Source organism: Callospermophilus lateralis, chromosome 7, assembly GCF_048772815.1.
Source record: "Callospermophilus lateralis isolate mCalLat2 chromosome 7, mCalLat2.hap1, whole genome shotgun sequence".
In the NCBI taxonomy this organism is placed as follows: Eukaryota; Metazoa; Chordata; class Mammalia; order Rodentia; family Sciuridae; genus Callospermophilus; species Callospermophilus lateralis.
In genome coordinates this window covers 93,525,155-93,546,677 of record NC_135311.1, presented here as the reverse complement: position 1 = coordinate 93,546,677, position 21,523 = coordinate 93,525,155, and the positions used below count along the sequence as shown (strand labels likewise).

General features: G+C 34.1%; 1 protein-coding gene across 2 annotated transcripts in view; it reads right to left on the bottom strand.

The window, feature by feature from the left end:
* Itgb3bp (integrin subunit beta 3 binding protein) overlaps positions 1 to 21,523 on the bottom strand; it is a 54,906-nt gene that overhangs the window by 12,890 nt on the left and 20,493 nt on the right. For both annotated transcript variants that reach the window (XM_076860260.2, XM_076860261.2), the window contains exons 3-5: positions 21,339 to 21,474; positions 16,676 to 16,745; positions 489 to 567 (exon numbers count right to left, since the gene is read on the bottom strand). In XM_076860260.2, coding sequence (XP_076716375.1) covers positions 489 to 567; positions 16,676 to 16,745; positions 21,339 to 21,474 — 285 coding nt within the window. The remainder of the gene's footprint in view (positions 1 to 488; positions 568 to 16,675; positions 16,746 to 21,338; positions 21,475 to 21,523) is intronic.

Genomic DNA, 21,523 nt, shown 5'->3' with positions numbered 1-21,523 from the left:
TTACTATTAAATGTGAGAAAGCAAGTAATTACTAAAATATTATAGTTAAGTCATTTTAAATAAGCAGAGAAGTTCCCTTGAAAAGCAAATTAAACATATCCTTTGCAAATTCTTTACTGGATGGGATTCTGTAGTCTGGGGATTCTTTCCTATTATCTTTTTTTTTTTTTTTTAAATCTTGTTATTTATTTAAAAAGTTAAAAAGTTACATATCATTATTTAACAATTACTTTCCTGGACATTTCTGTCCTTTATGTGCATAAATAAAATTTAAATCAGCAATATTTATCAATCTTAATACATCAAAATAATATATGTACAGATTTTTAAATTTAGTTCTGTATACACTCAAATAATTTAATGTAAAATTCAGAACCAAAATTACAATGTAACGGTGACCTACAGAGAGGGCTCAGTCTCCTATTATCTTTTTCAAATGGGATAGCAGAAGTATGAAAAATTCTATGCAAAAAAAAAAAAGGTCAAACCTTTATATTATTTAAATTTTTCATTATTTCCATGATTTCTTCTGATGATGTCTCAACTTTAGATAGCAACACCATGAATCTATGAGTGAAAAAAAATTATTTAGCAAGAGTAAGTATTTAAATGCAGTACATTATTTTCAGAGCTTTAATTCTATTTAAAGAAACTTAAGATTCAGTTTTCTAATTTGTTCTTTATAGCTTTCAAAGTGGTAAAAGAAGTAAATGTTCCTCTTTCGTTCTTCATTCTTTTACAAACACAATATACATTATCAACTATCCCTTTGGAGTTTCACTCTCCTCATTGAACCATGGAAGAGAAGACATAGGCTTGTTCCTTTTCCCATAATAACTTGTGAACACTAACACATTGGGTTCACTTATTTACCTTGATCTGAGTTTATGAAGCAGTGACTTATAACAAATTAGGTTTTATAGCTTATATCTTTCAGTGTGAAAAATATATGAAGGCAATTTTTAAATTTGAAAATAAAGGAAAAAAGAAAAAAAATCCTCCTATAATCCTACCTTCTGAACATATTTCTAGTTTGTATTTTGGAAAAATTCTCCTAGATTAAAAAATTTTTTTGTAAGTTTAAATTATGCTTTCCTTCTTTCTTTTTCTTTTTCTGGGTACCATTCCCTTATCATGGGGGTTGAACTCAGGGGCACTCAACACTAAGCCACCTTCCCAGCCCTATTTTGTATTTTATTTAGAGACAGGGTCTCACTGAGTTGCTTAGCATCTTGCTTTTGCTGAGGCTTGCTTTGAACTTGCAATCCTCCTACCTCAACCTCCTGAGCCACTGGAATTATGGCATGCCTGGCATAAATTGTGCTTTGATAGAACATCACACATATTTGTCCAAATGTCTGTAATTTTAAAGGCTATATAATAGTCTATCTAGTAAACACACTAAAGATGATTCATCCATTCCCTTATCATGGCAATTTTAGAATCTTTTCCAATTTTAAAATCCCAGAGCTGTATATGATAGTCTATATCAACATAGTATAATAGAAATACAATGCAAGCCATATATGTAATTTAGAATTTTAGTAGCCACATTAAAAGGAATAAAAATAGGTGAACTTAATTTTAGTATTTTCTGTAATTCAATACATTGTATATTACTTCAACATGTGTTCAATATAAAAAATAGACATTTTGTATTTTTTGTCTATTTTATATTCATAGTACATCTCATTTGAGACTTGCCATTTTTAAAGAGCTCATTAGCCATTTGGCTAGTGACTTCAGTTTCACAGAGCACAAATCATACTACTGCTTTTATGAGAAACCGAGCACTTTATTTAAATACTTATCAAGGTTACATCAGTGTTTTCCATTAAAATTTTTGTTATTCAAGACAAACAGCATAGGTTAAAATTTTCATACACATTGGGTACGTTCATAATCTATATATTCAAATATGGAATAGAGATAAGACAACATTGCAGAAGCAGAAGATTATGAGAGGGTAGTAGAATTATGTGTGATTTTTTTACCTTTAAAAAATGTATGGAAAAAAATCTATGGATTTCAATTAAAAATAATTAGTCTGAGGATCCAATTGCTTAATACTGGAAGCTCAGTTTGAGAGAAGGATCACAATGGGATTCCTGCCTTTTCTAAGGAGCAAGTGGAATTATATGACTCCCACTCAGACTGGATACCTCCAGGTTCTCCTATAGGATGTCAAAACCTACTACGTGCCCTGGAGTGCAAAGCAGAGGTAAGTAAGCTACTTTGCTACAGGAAGGAATCCTTGTATCTCATATTCCTTTCCTGGGAAAACTGGAGCGGCAAAACTCTTCCCACACACACCATATCTTAACAGGTGGTACTCCTTGTTGACCTTTAGGCAACTGTGTGGGAAGAGTTGGATCCTGCTGGACTTGTGCAATGTAGCATCCCCAAAAGGATCTCCTAACACTATACCAAATTAAGACAATCACTGAGGAGCCAGGCTAAGCAAACTGTTTTGACTGAGTTTCAATGATCTAGGGGATCGTTTTCAAGACATACTTGACATGTCTAAACTGCTTTTTCAGGGACAAGTTTCTCCACTACAGGATCAAGTGGCCTAGTAGATCTCTTATTTTAATTTCCTTTCCTCTCCTCTTATTCCCTTTGCTTCTTCCTAGAGGAAGTCAACTCTTTCCACATCAATGGCAACCAAATTTTATAACTGTCAATCATCTGTTGAATCTGAGAAATGCAGTATATATGTTCTTTTCCCCGTCTTCTAAGTAGAAAAGCCTTCATAAACTTTGGAGATAAACTGCTTGCTGAGCAAATTTGGGGGGGGGGAAGTAATGGTGACTACTTCTTCACCCTAGACAAAATGGTGTTCTTATAAGCATAGTTATTACCACTTGTGATAACCAGATATTTACTGCTTACTGATAATTTTTTTTTATACTTTCAAAGCATGGTTCAATTCTACTTCACTGTACTGTGACAGCATTACTGTTTGCTTAAGAGTCATTCTTCAGTATTATCTCAATGATCTTCAAACATTTATTTATTTTTGAAAACTAACAATCTTTTACTTTTTTTCAACTGCCTACAGTGCCGCAGTCTGGCTGGGCACAATTCAGGAGCCACTTGTCAAAAGAAACTAACTTTATTTTTAGAACCACTCTCCCTGTTTAAACAACAAGCATGTGGCTTAGGGACAGTGTCTGCCTTAGGTTGTCCATTAGTACATCCTGTAATTTTTCCAAAAATGACAAGAAAAACACCTATCGGGAATGCTCCAAATATATTCACTGATGGATCAAATAATGGTACAGCAGCAATAGTTACACCTGATCAAACTTTTACATTTTTAGTACCCAATCAATCAGCTCAAAAGGTAGAGCTTAAGGCAGTATTACAGGCTTTTGTGATGTTTAAAAATTCTGTATTTAATTTATCTTCCGATAGTCAGTATATAGTTAATGCTATAGTATCCCTTGAAGATGCTGGTAGGATTTCCCCTTCCTCTACTATTTTCTTTTTGCTTTCCACTATACAAAGTCTAACCTGGGACAGAAAAGATCCATTCTTTATAGGACATATCAGGGCACATACAGGATTGCCTGAAGCCCTTAGTTTGGGCAATGATTTAGCAGATAAAACTACACATGACATACATATTTTCTCTACACTAGAAGAAGCTATAAATTTTCATAAAAAGTTCCATGTCAATGCTAATACTTTACAAAAGCGTTTTAAAATAACTAAGGAACAAGCTAGACAAATAATAAAACAATGTCAAAATTGTGTGACCTTTTTACCACAAGTTAATCTTGGAGTCAATCCTAAAGGATTGATACCTAACCATATTTGGCAGATGGACGTCACACATCTGCCAGAATTTGGAAAATTAAAATATTTGCATGTTACAGTTGATACTTCTTCTGGATTTTTGATGGGCTCCCTTCATGCCGGAGAAAAAACTAAAGATGTTATAGCTCATTGCTTACAAAATTTTGCTACTGTGGGCGTTCCAAAACAGTTAAAAACAGATAATGCCCCTGGTTATACTTCTACCTCTTTTAAACAATTTTGCTCATCATTTGGCATTACTCATATAACAGGAATCCCATACAATCCACAGGGACAAGGCATAGTTGAAAGAGCTCATCAAACTATTAAAATGTACTTATTAAAGCAAAAAGAAGGAATTGGGAAGGGGTATATATTCCCCAAAGATAAACTTAAAATAACCCTTTTTACTCTAAACTTTTTAAATTTGGATTCATCAGGGCTTAGTGCTGCGGAAAGGCATATGTGTCCAAAAAATGTATATAAGCCCAAGGTACTTTGGAAGGATATTCTAACAGGACAATGGAAAGGTCCTGACCCAGTAATTGTCTGGAGTCGGGGGTCTGTTTGTATGTTTCCACAGGGAGAACAGCAGCCGATTTGGATTCCAGAGAGATTAACTAAGGTCCTGACCCAGTGATTGCCTGGAATCGGGGGTCTGTTTATGTGTTTCCACAGGGAGAACAGCAGCTGATTTGGATTCCAGACAGATTAACTGAAGTGATTTCTACAGGCCAAAAAGAAGATGTGATATCCAGAACTCCAGTTTGGTTATTCTTACATCTGCGACAGAACCAGAATGCTTTTTTCAATATCTATTTTATTATTGCCCTTTCCCATATTTTTTTTTTTTTTTTGAGCTCATACAGACCTAGGTTAATGTTTTGCTGATCAGTTCTATTTTTTGACTATAGAGTTTTTAAACATTGCAATGGAGATTTCACCTGTAAAATGTTATAAGGCCTTTACTATTATGTTATGTGTCATATGTATTATGTGTGCACACTTGTGTTTTGTGTTTGAATGTACGTATGTCCATATGTCATATATGATGAGCGCTCATGAAAAAATGGATCCAAATAATTTTTTTTTATTCACGTGATTTAAATGGTTTAATTTAAATTGGGTAAACAGCTGTTGAAGATTGTTTTAAAATGTGAACAAAAAAGGAGGTTAACAGATCTGTTTGTTTACTTTCACCTTTCCTTTTCATTATATTTAATAATTTTCTTAAAGATAATGTAAATTGTTAAGAAAATTGTTTTCTTTTAATGCCTTCTGGAACGTTACATAATTTTTTCTTTAGCCATTATTGCCAAAATTCCTATCTTCATCCCAGTGCGGTGAAGACAATGTAAATTGTTAAGAAAATTGTTTTCTTTTAGTGCCTTCTGGAATGTTACATAATTTTTTCTTTAGCCATTATTGCCAGAATTCCTATCTTCAGTGAAGACAATGTAAATTGTTAAGAAAATTGTTTTCTTTTAGTGCCTTCTGGAATGTTATATAATGTTATATAATTTTTCTTTAGCCATTATTGCCAGAATTCCTATCTTCATCCCAGTGCATGAAGACAAAGATAAAACCAATCTACAGCTTCTGCAATAGCCATCACTGAACTGCTTGCAGAACTTGCCTGGACTATGTATCACTTATATGCATTGTGAACTCACTTGTATGCATTGTGAACTATCTGTTGGTGCAGCAACTTCTGGTAGTGTTAGGGTATTTATACTGATGGTGTCATCGGTGGTACAATTTTTCCAAAAGGAGCCGTCAGCTGGCTTGGTGTATCTTCCTCCCTTCTGTTTGTCATGATCGTTCAGCTAAAATTTGGGGGCCAACAGAGGTGAGGCAAAGAACCTCACCCCCCCGCTGGTACGAAGACCTCCACACAGGTGTGGCTGTATACTGGACTGGTAGTCAATGACGGGTAAGATCCAATTACTATGGTACCAACCTAAGACAGGAGGCTGACGCCTTGAGGTCAGCTCATCCGATAACGGGTAAGGACCATATGTAGTATTGGACAACCTAAGGCAGACACGGTCCCTAAGCCACATGCTTGTTGTTTAAACAGAGAGGGGGAGATGTTGAGAGCCACAGCCGAAGGGGCCCCAGCAAACTTTCAGACTGCCAGCTGATGAGCTGAAGGGGCCCCAGCAAACTTTCAGACTGCCAGCTGATGATTGGCTCACAGCGGCCCCAGAAACATCTAGCTGATTGGCTCCTCTGCGGTGATGCTCATTGGGCTGTTTCCCTGCCCTTTCAGACCACGGAGCTCCTCATTGGGGGACTTTTTTGGCTCCGCCCATGCGACCCAGCCAATCGGCCTCAAGAGCAGGAGTAGTGTGGGAGGAAGAGGTTGTTGGGGTGTGTGGCTTGTGGGAAGCCAGTGGTGGCAGTTGGGCTCTGAGGGTTTTTTCCTGAGGAGCTGTTTTGTTTATCGTGTGTAGTTCTAAAAATAAAGTTAGTTTCTTTTGACAAGTGGCTCCTGAATTGTGCCCAGCCAGACTGCGGCACTACAGAACCTATTTATTGTAGAATAACATTTCAAAGTTACTGTTGCTCTCCCTTTGAAGTTGGAGAATAATAGTATCATCAGGGGGTGTCATTCTTGCAGAACACTATTCCATTCTTAAATAGGTTTGCCTCTGGCTGTACTGGATAAAATTATTCATCTTAAAATGATACTTTAAACTGTTCAGATATTGACAGGAGTGCATCGTCCAGATAGTTAGTGACTGTTGCCAGCTTTATCACACCTTATATTTTAACAAACAATTATAACATAACTTGAGAAAACAGAACTACTGGTCCTCCTTGAATTAACCTCTTCTTTGTTCATCAATAAAGATCCCAAAGTATTCATTTTTAGCATCTTGTAATTCAAAAGATTCTGGATTGGTCCTTATGATACTTTAAAAAGAAATTATGGTCACATATGGTGGCACATGCATGTAATCCCAATATTACATGCCTATAATCCTCCTGGGGAAGCTGAGGCAAGAGAATTGCAAGTTCAAAGCCAGCCTCAGTAACTTAGCGAGGTCCTAATTCAATGAGGGCCTCATGGTATGTCTTATGGTATGTCAACATATTATCTATAATTTTCAGCTAAATAAAATATAAAAAGGGGCCAGAGATGTGGCTCAGTGTAAAAGTGCTCCTAGGGTTCAATCCCTGGATAAAAAAAAAAAAAAGAAAAAGAAAGAAAGAAACAAAAGAAACTTATGATCCAATTGGTTTGGTACACTAAAAAGTTGTCTTAAGACTTGACATATTTGTCAGATTTCCTTAGCTCAGGGTAGATTCTTATGGTATGTCAACTGTGAATATCTTCTCCTGAGAGAGCCATATGTCAAAAATTAAAATCCAGAATTCTGTCATTTTCTTCAGAGAAAGTTCTTATTAAGATTCTTCAGCCAAATAAAAGCCATGAGAGGCACTGGATGTAACCATTACTTATGCTTTTAGTTCTTTATTAAATTTCTGAAGAAATTCTCAAGTCATGTGTAACTTGACTTTTTCTTTCTTTTTTTGGTGGTACTGTGAATGGAACTCAGGCCTTCATTCATACTAGGCAAGCACTCTACTTTTGAGCCCTATCCCTTTTAAAATTTCCGGAAGACAGGATCTTACTAAGTTGCCCAGGGCTAGCCTTTAACTTCCGATCCTTCCTCCTCAGCTTCCCAAGAAGTTGGGTTACAAGCATAAGACACAATGCCAGCCTATAACTTGATTTTTAAAACTACCATTCTATTTCAGTTCTATGTTTTCCCTATCTTGACCATTTTCAATTATTTTCCATTCTAAGCTTTAAATTGTTTCATCATTGTGTTAGCTTTGTGTCACCATGACCAAACACCTGACAAGAACAACTTAAAGGAGGAAAAGTTTGTTTTGGCTCACAGCTTCAAAGTATTCTGTTTCTGGTCAGCCAGCTCAACTAGTTTCGGCTCGAGGAGAGGCAGAACATCATGGTGGAAAGGTGTGGTAGAAGAAAGCAGGGCAGTCAGGGAAAGCAGAGAGAGGAAGGGGTGGCAGACAAACCCTTTCAGGGCATGACCCCAGTGACCTACTTCCTCCAACTAGGTCCCACCCCCCAGTAGTCCACTGAGCTATCAATGGATTAATCAGTGTGAAAGCTCTCATGATCCATCCAATCATTGCTCTCCTCTGAACCTTGAGGCATTGGAGACTATATTGGTAAAAACCACATGAGCTTTTAGGGACATTCCAGGTCCAAAATAAAACAGTTATTCTCCTTTTTAAAATTCCTAAGATGTATTTGGAGCTAACTTTTTTTTTTTTTTTAGTGCTTTCTGAGTTCAAGGCACTCACTTAAAAAATCTCTGTAACCATTAAGCAGTAACTCCCTTTGCCCATCCCAACCAGCCTCTCTTAATTTATAGTATACTTCCTGTCTCTGAATTTGTTTAGTCTAAATATTACATATAATTGGAAACTTACAAAATTTGTCCTTATGTCTCTGCACATTTGCAAAATTCACCCATGTTGTAGCATGTTTCAGGAGTTCAATCCTTTTAATGATGAACAATATTTCATTGCATGTACATATCATATTTTGCCTATCAATTCATCCAGTGATAAACATTTGGATTGTTTTTACCTATTGGGTACTGTGAAAAATGCCTAAATGAACAAATATCTGTCTGAATCATAGTTTTCTATTTTGGTGGATGAGGCATATACCAAAGAATTAAAACTGATTTTGGTACTGGGGATTGAATTCAGGGGTGCTTAACCACTGAGCTACATCTGCAGCCTTTTTATTTTTACTTTTTAAATTTTGAGACAGAGTCTCAGTAAGTTGCTTACGGCATAAGTTGTTGGGGCTGGCATTGACCTTGTGCTCCTCCTGCCTCAGCTTCCTGAACCACTGGGATAATAGGCATGTGCCACCACATCCAACCTATTTAATTTTTTGAGGATCTGTGAGACTATTTTCTTATTTCTCCACACCCTTGCCACATTTATTATTTTCCATTGTTTGTTTGTGTAAACAGCCATCAGAGTATGTATAAAGTGGCATCTCACTGTGGTTTCAATTTGCATTCTTTTAATGATTAATGATATACAACATCTTTTCATGTGCTTATTGGTCATTTTATATAAAGAAAATGTGGTATATATACACAATGGAATATTACTCAGCCTTAAAGAAGAATGAAATTATGGCATTTGTAGGAAAATGGATGGAGATAGAGGATATCATGCTAAGTAAAATAAACCAATCCCCAAAACCCAAATGTTTTCTCTGATTTGTGGATGCTGATCCATAAAAACTGAGGAAATCTGAGTAAGATTAGTGTATCATATCAACGCCAATTTCCTGGTTGTGATAATGTATTAAGAGTTTTGTAAGATGTATGACAGGAAACTGGGAAAAGGAAACACATGATCTCTGTTTTACTTCTCACAATGGCTTGTGAATCTATAATTATCTATTATGGATCAGCATCCACATATATCTATCCATATTATCTATAATTTTCAGAGTACAAGTTTTTATCTAGATATTTTTTTCCTTTCAGATGATACTGTAAATGGAAGTACTTCTTAATTTCCTTTCAAATTGTTTATTACAGTGTATAGAAATTTTTCTGTGTTGTTCTTTTATCCTGAAATTTTGCTGATATAGTTTGTTAGCTAGTAAGTATCTTCTTGTGCATTCTTCATGCTTTCCTACATATCGGATCATGTCATTTGCAAGGAGAAATAATTTTAATTATTCCTTCCCAATTTATATGCCCTTCCTTCCTCCTTTCTTTACTTCCCCCCTTTATTCCTCATCTCCTACCTATCTAATTGCTCTGGCTAGAATTTCCAGTATGATATTGAATACCAGTGTCCAAAGTGGGTGTCCTTGTCTTGTTTCTGATTCTTTTTTATTAAACTTATTTTTTTAGGTGTAGTTGGACACAATACCTTTATTTTATTTATTTTTATGTGGTGCTGAGGATCGAACCCAGGGCCTCGCATGTGCTAGATGAGCGCTCTACCACTGAGCTACAACCCCAGTCCTTGTTTCTGATCTTAGGCCTTTAAGTCCTCCATGTCAAAAATTTTAAACAGTTGAAAACAAGTCTCTTAAACATTGGTTGCCTCTTAGCCTTTGCTTACCTAAGAATTCAGGCATAACTATGTTTTTATCCTAAGTTTTGATAACATTCTCAACTAACTTATTCCTTAAGACCCTCATTTATGCAGAAAGTGATCTATAAGTCAATATTCCTATTGAATGATTAAATATTTAAAATTCAGTGAAGAGAAACTCAGAATACGGACCAGTGATTACTTGTCACAATTAAGCTGACTACATAAAAAATAGGTTTAACAGCCGGGCGTGGCGGAAACACTTGTAATCCCAAAGGCTTGGGAGGCTGAGGCAGGAGGATTGAAAGTTCAAAGCTAGCCTCAGTAAAAAGCGAGGCACTAAGCAACTCACTGAGACCCTGTCTCCTAAATAAAATACAAAATAGGGCTGGGGATGTGGCTCAGTGGGCGAGTGTCCAAGTTCAATCCCTAGGACCCTCCCCCAAAGAAGCAACACTAACTAAAAATCAATACTGGCATAACTCCTTACTATTTTAAAGGTTTTATTTGGATTAGCACAAATACAAAAAAAAAAAAACCTAAAAAAGATATTCTTCTGCTTACAAGTGAATAAACCAGCGATTAAAAGTAAGTCCTGAAAAACAGGAGGGATTCTTGTGGTACTAGAACTGTTCTGTATCTTGACTGTGATGGTGGATACAATAACTGACATGTTATAAAACTGTACAGAACTAAATACACAAATGAGTTTACGTAAAACTGACGCAATCTGAGTAAGACTAGTGTATCATGTCAATGCCAATTTCCTGATTGTGATATATACTAGAGTTTTGTAAGATGTTATGTCAGGAAACTGGGAAAAGGAAACACATTATCTCTGTTTTACTTCTCACAATGGCTTGTGAATCTATAATTATCTGAAAATAAAAAGTTTAATGAAAATAAACCTTACAGAAGAATAGTCATCATTATTATGTTTTCACAGCAGTGCCAGCAACAGCAGCAAATTGGCAAGGAAAAGACAAACCAATGGCAGTGAATTATATATTTTCCTTGCAAAACATAAAGACTATAGAAGTTCACATAAAATATTAATGTGTAGGTGTTTGTTTACAAATGGGCTGTATTGACATGCCACTAACTGCTTGTTTCTAAAAAAAAAGTAATAAAAAATCTAGAACACACAACTGTGTTTTCCTTTTGGGAGACTTCTTACATTTAAAATTCTCCAAGTTAATACAGAGCCACATCCCCAGCCTTGGAAGCAATTTTTGAATGAAGTGATTTGACTATATATCGCTAATCTAAAGTCAAAAAAGCCCACAAACAGGGGCTGGGGTTGTGGATCAGCAGTAGAGCATTCACCTTGTATGTGCGAGGCCCTGGGTTTGATCCTTAGCACCACACAAAGATAAATAAATAAAATAAAGGTATTGTGTCCAAGTACAACTAAAAAATAAAATTTAAAAAAGCCCACAAATAAATGTTGAATGCTTAGAAAGTTTGGTTTTGGCAGTGCCACAAATATAGGAGTTCTGGAACTATTTTGTGTGTTGTAGGGTTAAGCAAATGTGCAAATATTTTGCTGTTCTTAGAAGACAGATTTGTTTGAGAATAGATAGAAATATGAAAAGGGGAAAAGTAACAACAACAACAAAAAACCTGTATCACTATGAACCCATGAATCTAAGGACAATTAGTGAAAGGTCAACTAATAAATGTAGGAATGATGGAGTTTGAAAATCACCACTGTGCAACCACTGTGCAATAACTGGAATTCTTCAAATAATTTTAATTTTATTGTAAGACAATACTCTTATACAGAAGTACTATGAATAATTATTAGCCTTCAAAAATAAATTTATTTAGAAACTTATTTTGATGTCATTTTTCTTTACTTTCATCAGAACCATTTACTGAGTTCTCCCATCAGAAAATAGATGATTCTATTCTGATTGACTAAGAATGTATTTTAGAAGCACCCTAACTGGGCTGGGGTGTGGCTCAGTGGTAGAGTGCTCACCTAGCATGCACGAGGCACTGGGTTCGATCCTCAGCACCACATAAATGTAAATTAAAGATACTGTGTCCAGGGGCTGGGGATGTGGCTCAAGCGGTAGCACGCTCGCCTGGCATGCGTGCGGCCCGGGTTCAATCCTCAGTACCACATACAAACAAAGATGTTGTGTACGCCGATAACTAAAAAATAAATATTAAAATTCTCTCTCTCTCTCTCTCTTTAAAAAAAAAAAAAGATACTGTGTCCACCTAAAACTTAAGAATAAATATTTTAAAAAAGCACCCTAACTTTCTAAATTATAGTTCGAAAATCTGGTTTTATTGAAGAACTAGCTAGATATATCTAAAAGTCTTTCTGGCCATCATAACACCACATGTTATTCTAATAATTTATTTACGTGTATACTTTCCATTCTAGAAAATAAGCTCCTCAAGGAACAAAACAGATTTTATTAATCTGTGTAGCCCTAGCACCTGGCACAATATTTGGCATCAATATACAATATATATTTGTTGAATAAAAGTATAAAGCATTATTTAATTTGTTTTCTCAAAATTTGATCATTACTAATCTGGAGATCATAAACTGAGACCTTTCTTTCCTGTACTGTATGTATCAAAGACCTAGGAAAAAACCAAGCATCAGAAGTAACCAAGCCTAAGAGACATTTATACATGTTTTGTTGATAGTATCAAGTAATAGTTTAAATAATCCACTTTTCCCCACACTTTTAATTCCATGGGCTACTCAAAATTCTGTGAAAAGGGGTGGGGAGACGGGATTTGAACAGTCATTAAATATGTTTGGGAAAATGCTGAAAATCACAAGTTGAATAGGACTCAAGAATTTAAGTAACCCAATGATCTTCAACAGGGGATTATGTGGCTCTCTAGGGAACATCTGGCAATGTCTGCAGACACTTTAATTATGACATACTGATGAGAGGGATGCTGGTGCACATCCCATAATGCATAGGACAGCCTCTACCACAAAGAATTACCCAACCCAAATGTCAATAGTGTTTAGGTTGAGAAACCCTGAAGTAATCTAATGTATTAAACTTCTTTTGGCAGTAAAAGACTCAATATAGACCTATTTAACTTTAAGGCAAAAAAGGGATTTATGGGAGGAATACTAGTGTATCTCCCAAATAATAAGATTCACCAAGACTTCAGGATAACTAGAAGAAATGAGAAGACAAATGGAACTCTCTCACTTCTCTCGTATCCTGTTATGGCTTCTTTCTGACACACTCCTGCAAACCTGTTTCTTCTATGTGGTGAAGAACATGGCTCCCACTAACAGCTTTGCTTGAAGATCATTATCTGAGAAACAGTCACACTCTTCCTTCTTCCAACTCTATAAATCCTGCAGAATAACTAATTGACTGGGTTTTGTGAGTGGGTATAGGCCAGATGTCCACCCCTGGATAAAATCAACAGTCCAGGGAGTGAAGTCATGTTGAAATTTTGTAGTCTGGCAATAAAGGGCCACATTACTAGAATGGGGTGAAGAGTAATTTTAAAATTACCATTGAGTTTCTTTTTTATGAAAAGAAGTTTTAAAATAGTGCAATTTATCAATTTTCTCATGAAAAGCTGTCTTACATTTTCCTCTAAAATTTTTACTCTTTGTACCTTTCATATTCATACCTACAATGCATCCAGAATTGATTTTTATGTGTAGTATGAGGAGAGAGTCCAGATCCAATTTCCCCCACATTATTAGTCAATTGACTAATGGTATCTTTTATGGGAGATATCAGATATTTAGGCAAAAAACAAACAAACAAACAAACAAACAAAAACCTCTTGTAGAGAAAGGAACATATATAGAGTAACCCATCTAAATAACATTATTCTTTAAAACATCTCACTTCCTTAATTTTCATCTAATGTTATGGAACATCCTTAAAGGACCTATTTTTATCTGAACAGACTGACTTTGAGAGGAATATAATGGTATCGAATGTTGTGCCAAAGAAGTTCTCATAATAAAATGGCATTCCTATTATACATGGGTTTCTCCTGAGATTGATTAGTACTGGTTAGTCTTTTATGCCTCAGTTTCTAAATATGTACACTGAGGACCAAATACCATATCAATAATGACTCAAAAGCACTGAAGCCTCATGAACATCTAGAAATAGGTACCTTGCTTCTTTTTTTCCCATTTTTCTTGCTTACATTATATTTTGCAGAGGAAAAAAATATGAATAGGAATACTGCAAAAACAAAACACAAAATGTTATGATCATTTAAAACTATCTCATAAATTTAGTTTAATTTCAGATTTTTAAAAAAAATTCAGATCTTGGCTGAGCATGGTGGTACATGCCTGTAATCCCAGAGGCTCGGGAGGCTAAGGTAGGAGGATCACAAATTCAAAGCCTAAGGTGCAAAGTAATAAGGTCGGACCCTATGTCTAAATAAAATACAAAAAAAAGGTTGGGGATGTGTGAGTGCTCCTGAGTTCAATCCCCAATACCTCCCCTTCAAATCAAGCCTTTAGAGAGGTTTTTAAAAATAATAATAAAAAAAATTCAGAACAGTAGGAAAAGAACCCATTGCTAAAATTAACTCCTTGACAAGGTCTCAATAATATTATTTAAAAAATGAAAAAAATTAAAATGTATTTTATATATTTAAGAAAATAGATTATATTTAAATTCACTAATTCTAATACTGAACCACAGAATTATCAATATACATAAGTAATGGGGATTTTTGAAACAAATACTGAAATAAAAAAATAAAATAAATAGAAATTGCTAAGTGATCTATAACCAAGGTTCTTCCCTTGGTATCTGAAAGCACACTTCCATTAAAACTATTAAAAAAAATTCAAGTTCTAGGCAAACTGATGGGTTCAGAAGAAGAAAGAAATGGAAGCAAACTATAAAAAGCTGGAACAGTTTAAGTAGAGCAATTCAGGAAGGAATTCAGCAGGCAGGTTTAGCTTGCTTACATGGTATAATCACTTTTGTCCAGAGACACTTCCTCTTTCACTGCATTCTTTTACTTCTAAGTTCTTTATATTTTATATAATTCTATCAGAAATCCATTTGGTTTGCCAGGCAACAGTTTTTCAAATACAATATTATCCCTTGTTCATAACTGCTACTTGCTTTCACTGTATATCCTTTTGTACAACTTTTTGTTATGTACACATGTTGCCTACTTTTCAAAAAAATAAATAAATAAATAAAAGCTTTCCTCTTAATATCTAGTGGAGATCAGTTTCACTGAGGAAATGAGAAATTTTGAGTTGGGGAAGAAGAGTGGTGATTTATAACAAAAATATTTGTGGGGTATGGAAGATGGGAAGATGAAAATAGTTGGAGCCGGTGAGAACATGGCTAGGAAAACAATTTCTAAAAGCAAAAGAGGTATAAAGAGGTATCATGACAGATGTAGCAGATTCCAAACAATGAAACTTCTCTGAAGAGACTCTTTCCTTCATCCATATAATAGTTTAATTGGCATTCAGTATTCATATCTTTTAATCTAGACTTCTACTGATTAATACTATAGTTCAATTACATTATAAAGTAAATAGACTTGTGATCTTACCTGTGGTTATAACTACAAATTATAATACTCTGCATGTAAAATGCCTCTGAGTCCCACACAAATGACTGAGAAAACATTTTTAAACATAATGAATTTATAAGTTGAGGAAGACTTATTAATTTACATTATAAGACCAGGAGCTCCTAGTTAGAAAAACTTTATTTTCCCCATCTTTACCCTACAGTCTCCATCATAAAGAATGGCATTGAAATGGTAAATGAGTTGAACATATGAATTACTTTGACATTTTAATCTCCTGTTCTGCTTACTTCAATCTTTCCAGGAAAATATAAATATAATTTCCAGGATACACAGGCAACAGCCTTCCGCAGCCTTCATTCAAAGGTACCACTGGCAGACCAATATAAAAATAGTTGGTTGCTGGCATGTAAAGGTTCTGAGTTCCTCTAGATCCTCACTCTACCAGCTTCACTGTATTCCTAGCTCCATCTTGAACCAGCTATGTGTTTAGTATTCTGTTCCCAAACAATTTATTACTTCTCTGTACATGTAAATTTGAAATGGGTGTTTTCCTTAGTTTTACCCTAAACTGGTGTATTATACATCAGTTGGCAAAAAGGGGCTCTATAAGTATTAAAATTAAGGCATTATATATCACTATTCTATGAGCACCTCAAAACATATCACAAGTTTTTTGTTTTTTTTTTAAGGAAGAATACTTCATGAACATTGAATAATTTGGTAGATTTCATTCCTCATGCCCTCTCTTCCTTCGCTCTTGATCCCATTCCTTTACTCTATTGGTTTCCCTTCTATTTTTGTGAGATTCCCTTTTTTTTTTATTCCTCTCCCATTTGGAGAAACGAAATTTACCAAATTATGCAATGTCCATGTACAAATATACCATAATGAATCTCATATATAATTATAATGCACAAATCAATATATTAGTAATAGAAGGGAGATCAGTAGTGCACAGCAAGTAGATCAGGGGCAGGGAGGAGAAAAGGAAAAGACAAAGTACTGGGAAATGAGAGTGATCAAATTAAATTCTTGTGTATATGAATTTGGCATAATAAATCCAACTATTATATATAATTAAAATATAACCAATAAAAATTACCAAGACATTTATTACTATAAAATAGAAAGAATCCTTTAGCTCAGGTATAAACTATTAATTTTTATAAATAAGTGATTGCTCTTAAATTGTACGAAATCTCAAAAACAACAAACTTACGTATCATTGTCTTTTACTGTAGATTCCTTTCTTTCAGTTAAACTGAGGTGATTCAATTTTTTTCTCTTTCCTATATATATGAAATAAAGAAAAGAACAAAGTTGAGAGAGAAACTATCAATTTTTAAATAGAGTTTAGATTGCCAAGTTTTAAATAGAAAATAAAATTGTGGACAAATAAAAGGGAGATGAGAGCAGAAAAAGCGTCTTATTTTGGTTTTTCCATTTCTTATTCTCATAATTTTTTGTACATGATAAAATTGTATTGGAAAAATAATCTTTTGAATAGAATTTCCATTGAGGTTTGATATATTAATAAGAAAACTATGTATATCCAATTTGATAATATAATTAGGTTAAAACAATACACTTTACTAAATAATGGGTAAGTATTAATACTTAATTATTAATATTAATTAATATTAATATTTCATTAAGTATTTTAATCAAAGATACCTTTTTTTTTAAGGTACTAGGGACTGAACCCAGAGGGTCTTAACGACTGAGCCACATCCCCAGACCTTTTTTGTATCTTATTTAGAGACAGCATCTCACCAAATTTCTTAGGGCCTTGATAAATTGCTGAGACAGCCCTTAAACTTGTGATCCTCTTGCCTCAGCCTCTGGAGCCGCTAGGATTACAGGCGTGTACCACTGTGCCTGGCCAAAGATACATATTAAGGTTTCCAGAGTGCATTATTTCACTCCTATTGTTTTCTTAACGTTAATAAGGGATTGTTGATACTTAAGAAAATAGTTAAATTCCTAATAATATAACAGTAGAATAAATATGACTATGGGGATAAAAGAACCTATTTATTTAACATGTGCATAATGTACAATGTGATGTTTTATTAATGTATACATTGTGGAATGGCTAACTTAAGCTAATTAATGTATCTATTACCTCACATACTTATCATGGTTTTGTGGCCAGAACATTTAAAATCTCCTTAGCAATTTTCAAGTATACAATTCATTGTTACTTACTATAGTTATCATATTATATACAACAGATCTCCTAAACTTATTCCTCCAATCTAACTGACCAATATCTTTCCATTTCTCCCATCCCCACAATCAGACCTTGGTAACTTCCCCTCTAGTCTCTGCTCTATGAGTTTGACCTTTCAGACTCTACTTACTAAGATCATGCACTGTTTTTCTGTGCCTGGATTATTCATTTAACATGTCCCCCAGGTTGATCCATGTTGTGGCAAATGGCAGGATATCTCCATATTACACCGTGTGTGTGTGTGTGTGTGTGTGTGTGTGTGTGTATACTGCATTACTGCATTTTCCTTATCTTTTTATCGCTGATGTACATTAGGTTAAGTCCACATCTTGGTTACTGAATATCTTTAAAATGAATACATGAGTGCCCATATATCTCTTTGATACACTGATTTCATATCTTTTGAATATATACCTAGTAGTAAATCTGAGGTCATATGGTAGTTCTATACTTTTTTTTGAGGACCCGAATCTTTAAATGCATATTCATTTATAAATATTTGGAAAGATCTTTATATAGGTTGAATATCTTTAGTCTGAAAATCTAAAATGCTCCAAAAACCTAAAACTTTTGAATACAGAATTTTTATATTAGGTATGTTCAGCAAAGTAACTATGCAAATATTCCAAAATCACAAAAACTCTAAAAGACACTCAACCTGTAGCACCTACTAATGCATATCATTTGTTAAAAGTATTTATTTTAGATAACAATAAAAGAAGTAAATGATTACATCTCAGTATGCAATGAATAACAAACTTTTTGCTACCAATGAAAGTCAACAGAAACTATTTTCCAATGTATAAATGGAGACCCCCTCCTCATTCTACATATTTTTATGTAGTTCCATTTGTTTAACAACTGGCACTGCAGTTATTATCAACTCAATGTTTCTATTATTTTACTAAGAATCATTTAATACAATGTACCATGAAAAACTCCTCACACTCTCCCAACAGAAATACATAATTTAAAATCTTCTAGAAGTGAAATGAAAAAAAGTAGTATATCAGTAAAAGGGTTTTCTAGTTACTTAATAATTACTTATTTCATTTCATTCTATTTTTAAAAAAATACGAGTAACATATCCAAAAAGTACATGGAGTCTATATGACATTTGTCTTGCTAGATACATATATAAGTTAACAAAAGTTGTGTACTTAAGTTCCTTTAAGTGTAGTTTCACAAAACATTGGTGGTCAATCCACTATTACTCAATCAGGACTACATTCAGAATTGTATTTGAAGTTTCTGGTAAGGCTCTAAGGAGTACATTCTCTAATTAGTGAAAACAGCTTTCAATAGATCACAAGGTTTGGAAGCACAACTAATGATGAAAATAATGGCTAACACATAGTATTTATTAGGGTCAACTACTGTTTTTAATATATATAATAACTAAATAATTTGCACAATAACTCTGAGGTAGTCACTCTTTTATGGGTGAGATAGTTAGTGAGTCTGGCATTCAAGCCTCAACAAAAAAAGCCAAGAGTTGAGGAAAACCTTTATCTACAGAGGTTCAAGTAATTTGTCTAAGGTGCTCACATACTAGTTTCTAATATTTTTCTGAAAGAGTTACTTGTAGGCCAAGTTGGAGATCTGTAGGCTAAAAGGTGAATAGGCATCTTAATATGATTCTGCTTTCCATTTTTGCTTTCTTTTTTTCCCTCTCTCTTTTTTGTTCCTGTGTATATATGTGTTTGTGCGCGCACATGTAGTACTGGGGATTGAGCCCAGGGGTGCTCTATCACTGGGCATTTCCCCAGCCCTTTTTATTTTATTTTGAGACACGGTATCACTAAATTGCTCAGGTTGGCCTTAAACCCAAGATCCTCCTGCCTCAGTCTCCCTAGTTGCTGGGATCATAGGTGTACATCACTGTATCTATCTTCTATTTTTTAAAATTAACCAAATTAATATCATTAAGCAAGATTGAAGGGTGAAGAAATTCTTTGGAGGAAAACTTAAGAAAAATAAAAATGTTACTGTTCCATTTTTATTCAAAATTAAAACACTATTTAAGTTTCTTGGGAAGAGATGGGATAATCTGAAAATATTACCTATATAATTGAATAGAAAGCTATCAACAAGAAAAGTAGAATTGCTTTTAATCTACTAAAATGTCAATATTTGGGAAGCAACAATAAAATTATAGGTTTTTAAGAAGCTCACATCTATCAAATTGGCTCACATCTATCAAATTACTACATCTTTAAACAGAAAATTGTTTTCCACCTCTTTCGGAATATACAGTATCTGTTTCTTTTCTCACTTGGGAATAAATGAGTTTTGCCAGATACCCACCATTTTTTAAAATATTTATTTTTTAGTTTTAGGTGGCACAATATCTTTATTTTATTTTTATGTGGTGCTGAGAATCGAACCCAGTGCCTCATGCCACATCCCCAGCCCCCCAGATACCTACCATTTTGTTAGTCTTTTCAAAGAACCAATAGTTGATTCTGTTGTTTTTCTTTATTATTGCTTTGTTTTTTATTTCATTTTTTCCATTCATATTTTCACTATATCTTCTACTATTTTGGATTCATTCTGTTTTTCAACCTTTGCCAGTTGAAGCTTAGTTCATTAATTTTCAGCCTCCCTTTTTAAATATATGCATTTATAGGTTAAACTAAATTTTCTCCTAGGCAATGTATTAGTATAATTTAGGAATAAGTTTTTCCAGTAGGAGCTGACATGTTTTCATTATCATTCAATTCTGAATATTTTATACTATTTTGATTTTTCTGATTAGCAAATTATTTAGAAACTTTTTGGTATCCAAACACATAAACTAAAACTTTTAAAGGCATGTCTTTTCATTATTGATTCCTAATATAGGAAATTTTGGTTTGAGAATGTAATCTGTATGACAGCAATTATTTTAAAATTTTTTTATATTTATTTTTAGTTGTAGTTGGACAAACTGACACCTGTATTTCACTTATTTATTTTTATATGGTGCTGAGGATTGAACCCAGGGTCTCGTACGTGCCAGGCGCTCTAACGGTGAGCCACAACCCCAGCCCCAAAAGCAATTTTTATAACAGTGAGACTTCCTCTGTGACTCCAAATTGGTTACACTTTTGTGAAAGTTCTATGTGTGCTTTTAAATATATTCGATATTATAACCGAGAAGTGTTCTCATTAGAATCAAACTTGCTAATTGTGTTTTGTTTATATCTTTCTTAACGTTTTTGCTTCATCAGTTTCTGAAAGACATAGTTTAAAATCTCCTACTATGATAAAATAACATTTAGAAGTATCACTCTTAAACTATAGTACAGCAGTACCTGAGTTATGTGCCCTTTAATTTATGCACATGATGGATAGCTTGTTAAGGGGTGTACCTGTAATTATTATAATTGATAGTAGCTGAAGGCAGTTAGGCCATAATTTCTATTTAACGGACAGAATAGTAAAGGAACAAAGTCTGCAGTAACATTTTTTAAAAAAAAGTGCCTGAAAGTTTACATTTATGCCCAAAGTAACACGTATATTCTATCTAGCGTTTTCTATGTTAAGTTCTTTGAGAAAAGAGAAAAAAATCAGTTTTAGCAAGATCCATATATTATTAAATAAAAATCCTGATTTAACCAATAACTAGAAAAATCTTATCATAAATGGAAAAGAATGTTCAACTAACCATTTGATGGCCCATTTCCAGGCTCTTGTTCTTTAGAGCTTGTGGGAGAAGAAAATGGACTCATTTGACAAGTTCCAGTTGTTGGAGAATAAGCTGTAATACTTCTCTTCTTTGTGATTTTTGAAGGATCAAATGACTGGAAATAAATAATTTTGTAACAGAAATAATTACATTTAGTTATAGTT